We start from the raw sequence: 17,085 nt of genomic DNA on the forward strand, positions 1-17,085 counted from the left end.
TGTGATTGGCTGTGAAGGTCATCGGTTCTCCACTCTTCAAACTCAAATGTTTGCGGAAATTGGGCGCTTTTAAAATTACAGTACCGATTAGTATCAAAGTCAATAATTTTGACAACACTACTCGCTGGTCAACATTTTTAGGCGCTGTTGCACTCTAAGGCCAAATCCCAATTCTATTTTTGTACCCTACACCTTCCCCTCTCCCCTTGGCCCTTGAAACAGAGTGTGAAGGGGAAGTGCTTTAAAATTTACCCCTAAGAAATGGGACACCACTACAACACCTGCACACTTCATCATACGTCATCCCGATCTCTTGCTTCATATGAGATCGACGGTCGTGACCACTGAAGTTATTCCAGTTGTGTTCTTTTTTTGTATTTATCTTCAGGAAATCACTGAAGGCAAGGATATCATGTTATCATAACAATATAATGCGGCAATAGGCTCATAATTTTGCTGTGCATTTACACTGTGGCTATATTTATCTATGTAAACACAAAAAGCAACATTAACATTATATCAGACACTGTAAAAAGGTCACTCCCAGCCACTAGACATTACTGACAGGGTATTCGAGCAGCATCGAGTGAATTAGTAAAATTTAGAGGGTTTTATTTTAGCATTTTTTTTAAAGCATGACGGTAAAACACAAACGCGGTTATGAATGTACTTAAACATATGCTAGTTTGTTGTCAAAATTTGTAATAAATTCAGGATTCAAATTTAAAAGCAGAAAAGATTTCATACATTTATTTATTTATTTATATATTTATTTATTTATTTATGTATTTATTTATTTATTTTCTGCGTACAGATATAATTTGTATATAAAAGGATTTGTTGCCAACTGAAATTATTCAACTGAAACTATTATTATAACCTATTCCATTATAATTAATGTTATTTAAAATGACCTACAGCCTACAAATATCTGATTTTTAACAGCTAGTAACGGCTATCTTCCGGCATATGATTTTAGCCCAGTACAGTCGATTTAAAAACCCTGTTTCAAAAAACAAGACTAAAAACACCAGCTCAGATGAAAAGCGTTTTCAATTGTAAAAAAAATAAAAAATAAAAAGTTAATAAAAACACACTCATGTAAAAGTAACGTTGATCTACACCACTAACTGTGCAGAAATACTTCAGACTAGCAGAGATGCTTAGCCAGGCTAAAGGAGATTTAGCTGAGATTAGCTGATGATGAGAGAAGGAAGTTGCAGGGCAGATGGAAGGTTATGTAAGGCTGTCAGTCAAAGACGTTTAGTTGAATATTGTGTGTGTTTGTGTGTGTTTTTCAGCGTTTGCAGTGACGCAGTGGCTTATTTTCTGACCCTGACGTCTGAAAGTCACCGCGAAGCCTGGACAAACCTTCTGCTGCTCTTCCTGACCAAAGTGCTGAAGATCAGTGATGACAGAGTGAGTGGCCTTCAGTCATTGTCACAGCAGTGTTTGTCCCCTTGTGGTTTGTGATGATAGTGCAGTCCATGAGATTTATTTATGTATTTTTTACATGCTGTTCTGGAAAATTGCTTAGGCCACTAGACTTTTCTCTATCAAAATGATTTCAGTCAGTTATTTCTTTTGCTGTAGTGTGCCAGTAGAAAAAAAATCTTATACATTTGAAGATTTATTAAGCTAAAATGTATATATTCATGTATATAAAAGCAAGCAGTGCTGTTTCTGCATTGATTTAACACTGGAACTATCAGAAATATATAACTGCTAGAATAGCCATAGCAGTCATTCTGAGCATGCATATAAAGGGGGTCGCACACCAGATGCGCCGCTCGGCTCGCCACACAGCCCCGTGCATTTTAGAATTCTAAACATCTATCTGTGTACGCACACTGGCACCGCAAGTCGACGGCTGTCCACGACTCAGGACACTGTTCATATTTCTGCCGCGCCACAGAGCGCCATCTGAACAGTTTCATTTAAAATTTAACATGCGAATGTGCGTGTGTGGGACGAGCTTAAGCTTAATTCTAAAATCTCAATATAAACTTTAAACGTAAATATGAGTTGTGAATATAAGTTTATATTGAGATTTTAGAATTAAGCTTCATATTTTATAAAGTTATTACCCTAAAAATATGACCTTTTTTGTAATATAACCTATAATTGTGTACGAGTTGAGTTACTAGAACACCCACAAACGTGCACTTCTCGCTTTGTTGTTTTTGAAAGTTGTTGTTTTTAAAAATGTTGTTATTGAAAGTTATGCTTCAGTTATCAGAAAGTTCAGCCTGATCTCACGAGGAAACATAACTTTTTCACGTTTTGTAAGTTTAGTGGCTAATTCAAATGAATTAGTACGAGTTCAGTTGTTCGAAACTGTACAATTTTAAAAAAGAGGTATCCCACCCAATAACCCAACCATCATTGGGGGATGAGCGAATGGTACTGAATTGTACGAATGAGATTGTACAAATTCATGTCAGTTAGCCACTAAATCAAAAAGTTACGAAATGCCGTGAGATTATGTTAGAAAGTTATGTTTTTGTTAGCAAGAACTTGCTAGGCAACAGAGGCATGCATATTTAAAAAAGTATCAGACACTGAAATTGCATGTTTTGGCAATTCAAGGTAGGAAACTCTTGAGTGTTTTGTTAATAAAAAAAACAATGTTAGAAAGCAATAACAACACATTTAGCACTATAGTTATATAGGTTTTATTTTAACAAATTATTCAATTACAGAATCTAAAAACGGTCAAAATGACTGCCTTGCTATTTTTCTGAATGTGATGCTTTCAAAGCCCAGGAGATGGATTTAAATTCTAAATTAAGCTCATTGACATGAAAGTTTAATACTCCATCATTTTTAATCTTGCTCAATTAGAGCGCTAATGCGCTACAGTGTAACAATATAACCAATTATAAGAGAACACCTGCCGCTAATCAACGGCTCATTTCTAATCCAATGAAATCTCCATCTTTTCTCCTCAGTTCAAGGCTCATGCGTCCCGCTATTACCCTCTACTCTGTGAAATCATGCAGTTCGACCTGATCCCGGAGCTGCGGGCCGTCCTGCGCAAATTTTTCCTGCGCATCGGACTCGTTTTTCAGATCACCAACAACCTGGAAACAAATCAAACTGTCAACAACGCCTAGGAGAACCAATATATGTCCCAGAATGCATCAGTCGTTCCTCCTACACCGTCCGAAAACACCACAGGATGTCACGTGATCTCCTGCAGCCAATGAGGAGAGAGAAGATCTGAAAGAAAAAGATGGATTGCGTCAAATACGATGGTACTACAAAAAAAAAATCAAACCCCGCCCCTACGCCTGGAATAAACAGCCAATCCCGGATCAGAAATTGTGTCACATGACCAGGTCTTGAATAGATAGGATCTAATTATCATGAGGATGCTGAATATCGCTATTACTACACAAACGCTTGACCCTTTGAGATCGTCAAAAGGTCCAGAAATATTTCAAAAAACAGTGTCTTGGCATTATCTTCAAATCTGTTCGAGAAATGAGAGAACGGTTGCTCAACAAGCAATCTGATGTGATGTTTAAGTGATTCGGATTCATTATTTTGTTTTTTGCGTTTGCACCGCTAATGGCTAACATTAGCATGATTAACTAGTTGTACAGAATTCCAGCTTTGTAATATAATCTCACAACACTAGATTTTTGTTTGTTTGTTTGTTTTCTGTTTGTTTGTTTGTTTGTTTGGAAATTTGCTGCACTTGTTTTCTCGATCAAAATGCACTGGAGATTTTTACTTTTGTGATAAATTATTGAACTATGCCATCTTTCCCTCCATAACTGTCCAGCTAGAGATTTCTATTACTATATATATATAAATATATATAAATATAAACTGATTAGTTCGATTTACTCCATTTTATATATGCTGACACTTTTTTAATTAAACGGAGATCCTTTAAAAGGAGACAAAAAACTGGAACTTGAAAAGCGAGGGCGACTTTAAATGTGAGCTGCATCTGAATCACTGGTTTGTATCCCTGTTTGAAGTTAGGCTTCACTCTACGTGTACAAATTTTTACGAAAAAGTTAATATATTTAAAAACGGTGTCTTTGCTTTTGGGGATGGCGGTGTACTGTATAGAAATGAACGATAGCTGTGCTTTAAAAATGTTGATGGGAAAGAAGAGCTGAAGCATTCCTGGCTGTAGTGAGGGTGTCAACTGTAATGGTACGGCCCTGTAAAGTTTTCTATATGGAATAAAATGATCTGTACAACTCTAAATGACACTGCTCATCATTATACATGCTTTTTTTATCAGGACATAGGTCAATAAAGGGTTGGATATATATATAATATATATATATATATATATATATATATATATATATATATATATATATATATATATATATTATAATATATATATTATTAAGAAAGTGATAGAAAAATTTCAAACGACAGCAGAAAAAATCATTATAAATCAGGTAAGTGACGTTCTAAGTTGATCTCTCTCGTATTTTGTATTACTGGTAGTGTTTGCATTGCTCTTGCTTTTTCTGGGTTATTATATATATATATATATATATATATATATATATATATATATATATATATATATATATATATATATATATATATATATATATATATATATATACACACACACACACACACACACACACACACACACACACACACACACACACACAGTATAAGAGCAATATTACACGAGTAGCAGTGCGATGTGGCTGTATATAGGCACTGGAGGAAGCCGTGCCTTGCGGCCTCGTGTGCCTTAGTGTCCCACCAATAATATACAGCCACATCGCACTGCTACCAGTGATATCAAACACGGAGAGTCTCAAAATCTTTTTGCAAGAGGAACTACTTCTGCCATTCATTCACATCTGCTGCTGACGTCAGAACAGCAGAAACCGTTGCTTATTCACTAACATCACTTTAGAGCTAGTATTTAATGATTCTCTAGTGTCAAGTGATGACAAAACAGGTGATTTTGCGGACATGTTTAGATTTTAAGGCTGAACGGAATTAAATGCCATCAATCTACAGAGATTTCCCAGGATTTCTGTTGCAATCTCTATCACAATAATTAACCCTGAAAAGCCAAAGCAAAGCAAACACTACCAGATTACTGTTGTGTTTGCGATAAGGAAAAACGCTAAACACATGCGGGCATTTCTTCTTCTTTTTACTGAACTAGTCTGCAGTAACGAAAACTGAAGACTCATTAGAAACAAACAGATGGCGAACCAAAAAGTAACTAAATATTGTAAAATAGACACTATCCTTATGAATAAACTGCATCTAAATCTAAACAACTACATTCTCACCTGAAAAACCCTCAAAAGTACATTTAGTTGTCCAACAGCTGCAATATTTGTCAAACTGTAGTAAGTTTATTCATCTGTCACTCTATGTGGGCAGAGTAATACAGAAGGCTGAAGAGGCTGCACAAGTTCTGATATTGCAGAATATTGCACGGCTCTCAGCCAATCAGATTTGAGAACCAGACAGAACTGTTGTATAGTCATATATATGTAGTCAAATCAAATTATCAATACTTTCATTCAGCTATAGGATACATTACATTTATTAAAAAAAAATGATGTTATATTTAGCCACAAAAGAGCTGTTCAAATGAACATGATTTGTAATATTTCTAACAGCTAATATAACAGCACAATTTATGAAATCACAAACACTGGGTGATTATGATGGATACAGACCAAAAATAAGAGATTGATTTTCTCTGAATATATTAAGTGTGAAGCTTTAAAAGGTTTCGGTGAAATCTGTAATCTTCACCTGCCCAATGTGTGAAAACCCGGTATTGTATAGAATACCTAGGAAATGTATAGAATGCCTGAAGGTTTTAGGCAAAGTACGAAATATCTTTTTATTTTTTGTAAAGATTTTGCATACTCTTCCTAGGCATTCCATATAATTCCTAGGCATTATATAGAATGACAAGTATCATTTAGGCAAAGTGTCAGAAGAGCCCAACAAAAGCCTTTATTGATCATTACGTATTTTAAGTGGAAATAATGACAAAGCATCTGATGTTCTTACCGGAAGAACAATGACAGCAGAACTGAGATTAAAGTATTTTTTTTTACAGTAGATAAGACTGGGATGGCACTTAAAGTAGTTCTATCATTTTCTTCTTTCACACAAAAACACTTGGTCTTTGGTCACTTTGGTCTTACACATTTGTATGTCATGAATTAGTGAAGAACCTCAGCCGGATGATGAATTATGGCAATTTTGTCCATGATGTGGTGGTGGGATCTTGTACCGGCAATACTCTATCTTACAAAAACGTTCAACACTCACGTTTCGATTGCTAACATCAAACAACGACCCAGGTGCCACCGCCAACATCAGGGGCCTCATGTACGAAGACTTGCGTTGAATTCATATTAAAACATTGCGTACGCACAAAGCTGTAAATGTGCGTACGCCGTAAAAAATTCAGATGTATGAAACAGTGCGTACGCAGAATCCCACGCGTATTCTCTTTGTACATCCGAATTAACGTGAAATTGAGCGCACGTGCACGAGCACAAAACCCCTCCCTGCCTCCTCCCCCTTATAAATATGGTAATGGCTTCACTTTGGCAAAACCAAACTAAAAAGCAATGGCAAACAAAATGAGAAACTTCACTGAAAGTGAATTGGAGGTGCTCTATCGGAGGTAGACCGGAGAAAAGCTGTGTTATTTGCAAGTTCAATCCACCGGAATTAATAACAAAAGAAAAAAAATAGAGTGGGAGAGTTTAGTTGACGCGGTTAACACAGTGAGGTCTGAACGTCGCACTGTGAACAAATTAAAAAAAGAAATGGTCCCATGTAAAGGTGCAGGTTAAGAGGAGAACAGCGGCGCACCGTTGCTAGTGTGGACCGAACATTCGGGGGAACAGGGGATGCTGAACTAACACACTTTGAGGAGAGAGTTGCCTTAATCATAGGCGACACATTTTTAGAGTTGATTTGAATATCTCAAATGGTGTCAGAGTTTAATTGACTTTTACAATTTTTACATTAAAAGATATTTTAAAAATATTATGTTTTTCTGAACATTTTGGTACTGGTTTTATTGTATAATTTCATTTGAATTGTTTAATTCATTCGTATGGTTAATTTTTTTAACATAAAGGGCATATATTTAAGCCTATCTGGCCTATTTTTGGCTCAAACTATAACAGGAGCAAAGAATTTAATTGGTTTGAAAGCAAATGTCTAATGAATGTCAAACTAACTTTACCGCAGTTCAACAGCATGGTATAGAAACCTTATATACCTGCTAGACATGCGGATGATCCAGCCTGATCTCACGAGAAAACGTATGCATTTTACGTTTTGCAAGTTTAGTGTATAATTCGTACGAGTTTAGTCGTACGATATTAAAAAGGAGGCGTGGCACCTAAAAGTTACGAATTGCCGTGAGATTGTGTTGGATGATCCCGTCGCATACAGCAAAGATACTTTGTAGTGTGCAATTTAACATAATTGCCTCTAGGAGTCGCCAATGGAAATAAAACAAACACACACAAGAAATAAACATACGCCAGACATGAAGTTGGCATGGACCAACGCACATTCACGTTAATTTCATCGTTAGTAAATCCAAACGTGAGCGTGAAATCGGAATACGCAAAGTTTTTGTGCATACGCAGCGTTGAGGCCCCAGAGGCGGGAAAATGGCAGGGGTAGGCCAGTTGCACACTTTTAGCAATCATTTCATACTTTGACATTCGATTTTTAGGCATTCTGTACATTTCCTAAGCATTCTACAGGATTTCACACATTTTATAACATATATATAAAAATAAAATGGTTAAAAACAAAACAATCTAGAACATAGATGTGATAATTAAGTGAATAATATTCAATATCTCCAAATATTTATTAACATTCAATACACAATTTCATAAGCTTGTTTTTCTAGCTGTAAACATACAATTCATTTTCTGTAAAACTATTTTAAAAAATCTATTACATTACAGCATTGTATATCTGATTAGACACATAAACAGAATGTATGTGATTTACATATTCATATAGTCTCAGTATGAAGCATGAAAGCTGATTTCTCCCAGACTGCACTCTCTGACCGGAGAGAACAGACTCTTAATGCTATAGGAAGTGTTCTAGAACTTTCTAAGAGCAACATTTCATTGACAGCAATAACTATAAACATTATTTGGCCTCATGTACAACTTCAAATGTTACGAATCCAGTACAAGAACTCCATGAGATTTAGCCATGGTAAGTGGACGGTCCTTCCCAGTCTCCTGCGTGGTCTCGGCTGGATGGTCTGCGTTTGCCCATCACTCTCTTTAGCGTGTCTGAGGAACTGGCTCGTAACCAGGGGTCTGTGGCCACGCTGTTCATGGAGACGGGCCGGTGGGTTGAAGGAGTCGGTGACCAAAGATCCTCTCCTTCCTCTGCAGACGCGTCCCCTACACGGCAGAACATATACCAACATCAGCATCTCAATACTCTTGAGTTACTACAGTAGCTCCATGTCTGACAAGGTTTGAATAAATGTCATTAGTATTAATTACTGTAGGTTTTTTTTACAACAACCACCTCTATATTTTTAAAACATTTCAATAATGCCTTTTTATTTAAGCAATATAACACATTAAATGAACAATCAGTCGAATATCTAACAATATCTTAAAACAGGGGTGCCCAAACTCAGTCCTGAAGGGCCGGTGTCCTGCATAGTTTAGCTCTAACTTCCTTCAACACACCAGCCTGGAAGTCTCTTGTATACCTAGAAAGAGCTTGATTAGCTGGTTCAGGTGTGTTTAAATGGGGTTGGAACTAAAATATGCAGGACACAGGCCCTCCAGGACTGAGTTTAGGCACCCTTGTCTTAAAGAGTTTAAAGTAAATGCCAAATAACAAATTGACAACCTAAAGGGCCATTCACAGAGAATGTGTTTTTCCATTCTAGTGTGTTACTTTTCTATTAATGTTCTATGTAAACCAGGGGGCTCAAACTCGCGGCCTGTGGGATGATAGTTTGTGGCCCCCGGCTTAATTTGAAAGTTTAATGTTAGTGCGGCCCGTGCACTTTACAGTTTTGTGTGTGTGGTGCTGAATGAACCCACCAATCACGGTGGGGTATAAGTAATGATGTAAAAGTAGTCAAAACATATGACAACAACACAGTGTTGCTTCCTTTTCCTGTAACCACAGCACAGCAGATAACAGTAAATCTAATTATTACTATTATTATTATTTATTACTGATTGATTTATCATTAATTTTTCATTTGTTTATTTTTTCATCTTATTTTGTGTTAAAAAATACATTCTTCTCAAATCTCTTTAACACAAAATAAGATGAAAAAATAAACAAATAAAAAATGAATAATTAATAATATAATCAATTTCATGTGGAAAACCCGATGTGGCCCAGCCTCACCCAGACTCTGGGTGGTCTCAAGTGGGCCCCAGGTAAATCGAGTTTGAGACCCCTGATGTAAACACAGGCTTGACAGTAATGTGTGAACATTACGCTTGTGTCTTGCATCTTTTGCACATGAGCGCTGTGTTTTTACGATGCTGTGGCATTTCAAAAGAATTTTAACTATTACATGCAGCGCCACTCATCAATGCCAGTTCCAAAGCTGTGGACCAGTCAGATCTCAGAGGCAAGGCAGGCTCTGCAAGCTTTTGTTTTAGTTCTGTTTACTGTTTTATTTGATGTTAACATAGCAGGTTTTATTTATTTATTAAAAAAAAACAAAAAAAAAACATTCCTGATCACCGCATCTCGCATTTTTGAACAAATGCAAACGAATGGATCCTAAACCACCTAAATCCCTGCCCGCACTGTGGGTTTCACAATTTGGTCATCAGACACATACAATCCGAGACTATAATGTAATCTTTGGCTTATAATTGGCTGTTGTTAAACATGTAAAACTCTCAATCAATCAAATATTCTCTCTAAAGAAATTCTGACACTTTCCTGTAGTTTGACTATTATGATGAGGGTTAAACCATTAACCAATAGGATCCTTGAACACGATGATGCAATAAGCATGACAACTTCATTCAAACTACCTCTGAAAAAGTGTTATTATTAAGGCATACTATGACAATAACACCCTGCCTACATTCCTCTCCAATCTTAGAAACGCACTCGCAAACTTCCTTTCACTTTTTCCCTGGTGTGCTCCCATTTTCAAGTGTTCCACTTCAAGTGATCAAGGGAAGCTTACATGGACATATCATTGATTCTGACCAAGGGAGCGAGTCAGCTTGATATCGTCCACTCCAGCAACTAATTGTCCCATAATCCAATGTGGTTGTGACATCACAACAGTGTAGTTCTCAAGTGCTCAAGAGTTTAGGGCATAGGTGTCAAAACCAGTTCCTAGAGGGCCGCAGCTCTACACAGTTAAGTTTCAACCCTAATTAAACACACCTGATCAAAATAATAGAGTCCTTCAGGCTAACTGTGCAGAGCTGCAGCCCTCCAGGAACTGACTTTAACACGTGGTTTAGGGCATTCCATTTAAACCCGTTCAAATATTCTGCCAGTTGTGGACACTTAATGGAATCAATGACGTACATCAGAGGGAACGAGACGAATAGAGGTTAAGCGACTGAAGGTCATTAAAATTTTTTACTGCTATTCGATGGTTTTGCTCAAATGCAATTGGCTAGCGTCTACAGTAGTATGTACATAAATCGATCTAATTGGCACTTGTAAAAATTAGAGAGCAACGGATCCAACATGAGTTGACAGATCCACAATTCAGTTCATCAACGCTTGACGTCACTCCACTTAAAGCCAATAAGAAGCGCTAAATTTAACATATGATTGCTGTGAGGTATCATTGAGGTATCAGCAATCTGATTATCATTCAGGCTGACATTAGCACAACAGATCTTACATTGTGACCTGGGGATCATGGAGTTTACAGAAAGTGTCTAATCTTAGGTCTTAAGATATGATACAATAAATTAGGACTTTCTGCAAACACGTTTTAAAGAAGCAAATCTTTATACTTGATTTCGGATTCTTATCCTATTTTACAAAATCTTTCTAGTTAGGAAATCTTAAATTGTGTCATCAAAATCGACAATCCATTCTCAGGTCTGTTATCAAGCAACAAACACTGCGTGAGCTGCTAATGAGCTAGCCGAGTCACATGAGGCTTCAGCATCAACGCTTGATGGAGGATGGGTCTAGAATGATAAAGTCTAGATCGGATATGCGGTTGGCCGGAAGTGCGATATGCACATCAACATAACAGCAGTTTTTTATGACACTATAATAATAATTAATATTTTCACAGTACTGTGATGATTGGATTTAGGGTTGCGGTGGGGGTAGGCGTTAAAAAAAATACAATTTATTTAGTAATTTAATGGATAGCATAAATAATACTCGGTACAACTACTGTTTTTACATTACTGTGACGGTTAGGTTTAGGGTTGGGGTAGACGTTCATAAAATAAAATAAAAGGGAAATTTAATAAATAATATAAATAATTCTCGTTAACTTCCGGTCACAACCTTATCCGATCTAGCAACAACCGTCTAAAGTTGGGTCTGACGCTACCGTCATAGCAGCATAAGCCAATAAAATTACTCCGAATGAGTGACGTCAATTGTTGCCGAACGTTGCAAAGTGAAAGGGAAGCGTTGTTGCTGACACCCCGTGTAAATCGGCCATAACAAGTTAGCTCTGACAAGCTACAATCTTGAAGGATTATTAAAAACAACAATAATTAATAAATCACACAGTGTGGGCCGGGTTTAACTGCATGATCTAACCTATGCTGAGATTGTTTATAACAATTGAGTGCACAACACATTTCACTTTACAGATTACACCTTGACAACACACACTGATGCCTGATGTCGCACCTTCTAAATCAGTCTATAATGCGCTAACTTTTTATCAAATATGTCTTTATACGTCCATATTTCCCTTTCCTTTTTCAACTGAAACAAACAACAGCCTGGATCAGTGCATACATCTAGTGAACAAATTAGTGCAAGATTCAGAGCACATTTGTTAACAACTTATTCATCTTTTGCAGGTAGGTTTTTAACAAAACTTCAAAATTACTGTTACGTTCCTGTACATTCCTGTGTGGCGTGATTATTATTACTTTTCCTCGCTAGTCTCTCTCTCCCCCCCCTCTCTCTGTGCTCGCTCTTTCTCTCCCTCTCTCCCACTTTCATCCATACAGTGGCTCCGATTGGCTACCGCTGCCCAGCTGTTTGCCGTATTCCCCCTGACGTCACCCACGGTCTCCAATCCAGCCGTTGCCACCGTGGCATAAAAGTAGTGACAGGACGCTACTAGAGAGGCCCCTGAATTTCTGTGTTATGTTGTGTGTCAGTGAAATTTGCTGTCCGTTTTCTGTGTGTTACAATTTGGTATATGTCTGTTGTTATTTGTCTGTTCTCCATTTGTCTGCCGTCAGTGTTATGCGCATCTGAGGTTGGAGAGTGGGACAGGTAAGAATGTTGCGCGACATACATTGTGCACACGTAGTTTTGGAATTTCACTGTTGTTAGACACACTAGGTAAGGGGCGTGCTCCACCCACTGTATTTTTGTTTTCTCATCGTATTTATTGGAGTAGGTTAGGTTGTGCGTAATAGACGCGAAGATTTTTTTTCAATAACTACTGTATTTTTCTTTTGGATAGTTAGGGTAGATGTTGGGCCAATAGATTGTTTTGTTTTATTTATTTCTATTGTTTGGATGCCGCCCGCGTCTCATCTCTCCAAATCTCCCATCTATCTGTTCAAACATCTTGTGTCCCATTTGTTGTCTTTAGTTTCAATATATTCTTGTAAATATTTAATGTTCTTTCTATATACATATTTTTGCATTTATTATTATCACTATCTTTGTAAATAAACTCACTTTATTGCATTTAGTTAGTCTTGGTATTTTGTTCCTCACTTGTTGATATTGTGTGTTTGCTTATGTGTTTCACCCAAAATTAATGTTACTCTCCTTCCCCTTTACTCATCATCTTTAAAAACGTAACAATTACAAATTTAATTGTATTGATTTCTTCATATTAAAAGCACATTTCCAATCCTCTACTTCCTGTGCTTCTGATTATTGTCGACATATTACGCTTCAGTGTAGAACAGACTTCATGCTGGTAATCAAAAAAAGTCTAGCGAGGTTGGAACAAATCAACTGTAGGCGATTTTACTTTTGCAGTAAGGGTGGCTGACCTGATCTCCAGTCATGTTCCCTCATGTTATTCAGCGATGTCATCTTGTTTTTTGAGCGCTCCCTCAGTCTCTCTATTTCTGTGATGGTTAGCGAGTGCAGGGAATGGCTGTCAGGAGCGCTGTCAGGTCGAGTGTACCCGTTTACCACATCCTAGCGTCAAAACAATGGTACAGTCATTCAGAGCAGGGACTCTGTGGATGCTTTCAGTTAGACACAGAGAAAAAAACAAAACATTCCAGCTCTGTTCCAAAACCCAACCCAGAGGTTTGAATATATATTACTTTGGATTACATTCTAAAGCAGGATTGCAAATTATATTTTGAAGAGAAGGCAATTCCAGCACTGCATTGAATAAAAATAATACTAATAAGTCAATTCGGACACTGTTTAGTTTGCTTTGTTTTTTATTTAGTGTTTCACATTAAGTCTAAATAGCTGCTTAAAGTAACTGCTTGGAGTGTGCACTTATCATCTTCAATATTCATGTGAGCTCACAGATTGTTGAAACTACAATAATATTAAAGAGTTCGTCACTTACATGTATGTATGTATGTATGTATGTATGTATGTATGTATGTATGTATGTATGTATGTATGTATGTATGTATGTATGTATGTATGTATGTATGTATGTATGTATGTATGTATGTATGTATGTATGTATGTATGTATGTATGTATGTATGTATGTATGTATGTATGTATGTATGTATGTATGTATGTATGTATGTATGTATGTATGTATGTATGTATGTATGTATGTATGTATGTATGCATGCATGCATGCATGCATGCATGCATGCATGCATGCATGCATGCATGTATGTATGTATGTATGTATGTATGTATGTATGTATGTATGTATGTATGTATGTATGTATGTATGTATGTATGTATTGTGTTGTTGATGTAGAGGCCTGTCAGAGCACTACCAGGAACGAAACCCAGCGTCTGTTGATGTCTATGCGTTCCAGACTTCAGGCTTCAATTGAATGCAAATGATTTACAACCAAGTATTAAAATGTGCAAGTTTGATTTATGATTATTATTCTGTCCCATTACTTTTGGTCCCTTAACAAGTGGGAGGCACATATGCAAACTGTTGTAATTTCTACAGCTTTCACCTGATTTGCACATAAAAACCGTCAAATTAAAGCTGACAGTCTGCAGTAGAGTGTACAATTTTAATACTAGTGCATCCCTGACAAAAACATGTCTTGAAAGTCCAAAACCATTTATGGCATAATAAAGCCTATTAGTATGTAGTAAAAATGACCCTAAAACAGAAAAAAATTGCAGGAATAAATCTACTAAAAATGATCTTTAATTATTACCACACAAGCAGAAGTGTCGTTTTCCTCAATATCAGCGAAAGAGCGAGAGAGAGAGAGAGAGAGAGAGCGAGAGAGAGAGAGAGAGCAATCACAAATGTGATACTGATTTTAGACAACATTTCCGGATTTGATTAGTCTTTTCCACAAGTCACTGCTTACAGCATCTTCTTGCAGTTTGTAAATAACTTTAAAAAGGAAAAAAGTTTAGGCAAAAAAGGGGGTAAAGAAAGTAAACTCCCATATTTTTCCGCAGTTAAGTTTTTAAAATAAAACCAGTTTTCCAGTATATTTGCTGGTGTTGTGTTTGTGTCCATCAAGCACACACTGTAAAAAAAAAAGCTGGGTTCCACACAATCAATTTGTGTTGAGACAACATGAAGGAATTAAGGTAACTTATTAGTTTTACACTGTAAAAAATGCTAGGTTCCACACAATTCCTACATGTTGTCCCAACACAAATTGATTTAACTTAATTGTTTTCTGTTAAATCCACTTAAATTTGTAAAAACAATTAAGTTGTCCCAAATAAAACTAAATTGTGTTGATTGGGCTCATTTTAATTAAGCAGTTTTAACCCGCAGAAAAAAAAACATTTTGAATTGAACATAAAACAATTACATTTGTCGCAAAAATAACTTGTTGTTTCCGCTTATTGTATATAAGTAGTTTGAACAAACAGCAAACATAATTTTGAGGGCAGAAAAAATAAATATTGTGATTTGGATATAACTGTCTATATATTGGTTATTGGCTTCCGATAAAATAAAAAAATCAGGAATCAGCCAGAATTCCTAAAGAGGACGTCCATTCATAATATTAATTTATACAATTATACTAGCACAACAACACACTCAGCAAAATAAGGTTCAATAACTGTTATCAAACAAAATCGACCAAGAACTTTTTTTATACAGTAAAAGCCCTCTTTTTTCTTTACTAAACATTTCCTAAATGACGTTTAACAGAGCAAGGATTTTTTCACAGTATTTCTTATATTTTTGGTAACTCTTTATAATAAATACACGATATGAATCATTTATGAAGCATTAGCAAATAGTTAGTTCATCATCTATTAAGCAACTCTACATTAATACACATTAATAAGCAGTTTATAAATACAGATACAAACGCTGTATTCTTGACTTACAAGCACATTTATAATGTGCTTAATGATTGTGTTTTCATACTTTAATTTAATAATGAACAATTAATAAGTAATAAAGTATTGCATTATTTACAAACCGTTTGTATTTAAGAATAGTTGGTGCTATTTTAAGATCATTCAGAATAAGTTAGTAAACAATGAATAAACTATTCAAATCAACATTTATACATTTTATTATTCAGGCATGTAGTAATGGTTACTATGTATGTTAATAAATGCTTTATTAACTCTACGTCAAGCAGTTTTGTGACCTAAAGTGAGGACTATTTAGGCTTTATAAATCCCTTATAAATGAACATTAAAGGCTCAGTATCAAGTGAACAATAAATGTTTGCAATTTTATCTTAAAAATAAAATGACTGTAAACTTTAAACATTGCAGAATAACAGGAGTGTCAAAATACAATTATAAATAAATACAATTAAATAAAATAGGATAAAACAAAAACGATATATTAATTTAACAATTTATTATAATACAACATTTCAAAGTTATTTGGCGATGGTTAAACTGTACAGTAATTTTATTTTAGATAAGGTTGCAAAGATTTATTTTTCATTTGATATAGTTTCATTTGTGTCTCTTCAAATGATTAGAAATTAATAAAGTCATTTATTTTCTTTTTTTTTCCTGTTTAGAACATAACCGACCCTTTAATTGTCATTTATACGGGATTTATTAAGCATAAATAGTCCTAAATTTAGATTAGGTCACAAAATTGGATGAAGTTGTGTTAATAAAGCATTTATTAGCATACCCATTAAATATGAGTATATGCCTAAATAATAAGATATAAATGTTGATTTTAATTGTTTATTAATCCTTTGCTTCTGCATTCTGAATGATCTTAAAATATCACAGACTATTCTTAAATACTTAGTTTGTAAATAATGCAATACTTAAGTAATGAATCATTCAAGAATAAATGATTAAATATCAATGAATATCATTAAAGTATGAAAATACAATTTTTAAGCACATGTTAAACATGCTTATAAGTCAAGAATACAGCATTTGTGTCTTTATTTATAAACGGCTTACTAACTTCTATTAATGTAGAGTTAATACTTAACAGATAATGAGTTAACTATTTGCTAATACTTAATAGATGATTCATAGTGTGTAATTATGAAGTGTTACCATATTTTTTCCCTTCTGGAGATCATTTTCTTTTCTTCTCCTTATTCGTTTTATTTCAGCTAGAATAAAAGCAGTTTTAATTTTCTTTTTTTAAACCATTTTAAGGTCAATATTATTAGCCCCTTAAGCAATTTTTCTTTGATTGTCTACAAAACAAACCATTGTTATACAGCGATTGCCTAATTACTCAAACTTGCCTAATTAACGTTAAGCCCTTAAATGTCACTTTAAGCTGAATACTAGT

General features: G+C 35.4%; 2 protein-coding genes across 2 annotated transcripts in view; one reads left to right on the forward strand and one right to left on the reverse strand.

The window, feature by feature from the left end:
• arfgef1 (ADP-ribosylation factor guanine nucleotide-exchange factor 1 (brefeldin A-inhibited)) overlaps positions 1-4,227 on the forward strand; it is a 130,981-nt gene extending 126,754 nt beyond the window's left edge. The window contains 2 exon segments of the mRNA XM_056450201.1: positions 1,302-1,419; positions 2,952-4,227. Coding sequence (XP_056306176.1) covers positions 1,302-1,419; positions 2,952-3,116 — 283 coding nt within the window. The 3' untranslated portion in view covers positions 3,117-4,227.
• A 3,592-nt stretch (positions 4,228-7,819) lies between these two features.
• Positions 7,820-17,085, reverse strand: part of LOC130218425 (centrosome and spindle pole-associated protein 1) — a 44,935-nt gene continuing 35,669 nt past the window's right edge. Inside the window, exons 27-28 of the mRNA XM_056450617.1 lie at positions 13,203-13,353; positions 7,820-8,429 (exon numbers count right to left, since the gene is read on the reverse strand). Of these exons, the coding sequence (XP_056306592.1) occupies positions 8,227-8,429; positions 13,203-13,353 (354 nt within the window). The 3' untranslated portion in view covers positions 7,820-8,226. The remainder of the gene's footprint in view (positions 8,430-13,202; positions 13,354-17,085) is intronic.

Source organism: Danio aesculapii, chromosome 24, assembly GCF_903798145.1.
Source record: "Danio aesculapii chromosome 24, fDanAes4.1, whole genome shotgun sequence".
Classification (NCBI taxonomy): Eukaryota; Metazoa; Chordata; class Actinopteri; order Cypriniformes; family Danionidae; genus Danio; species Danio aesculapii.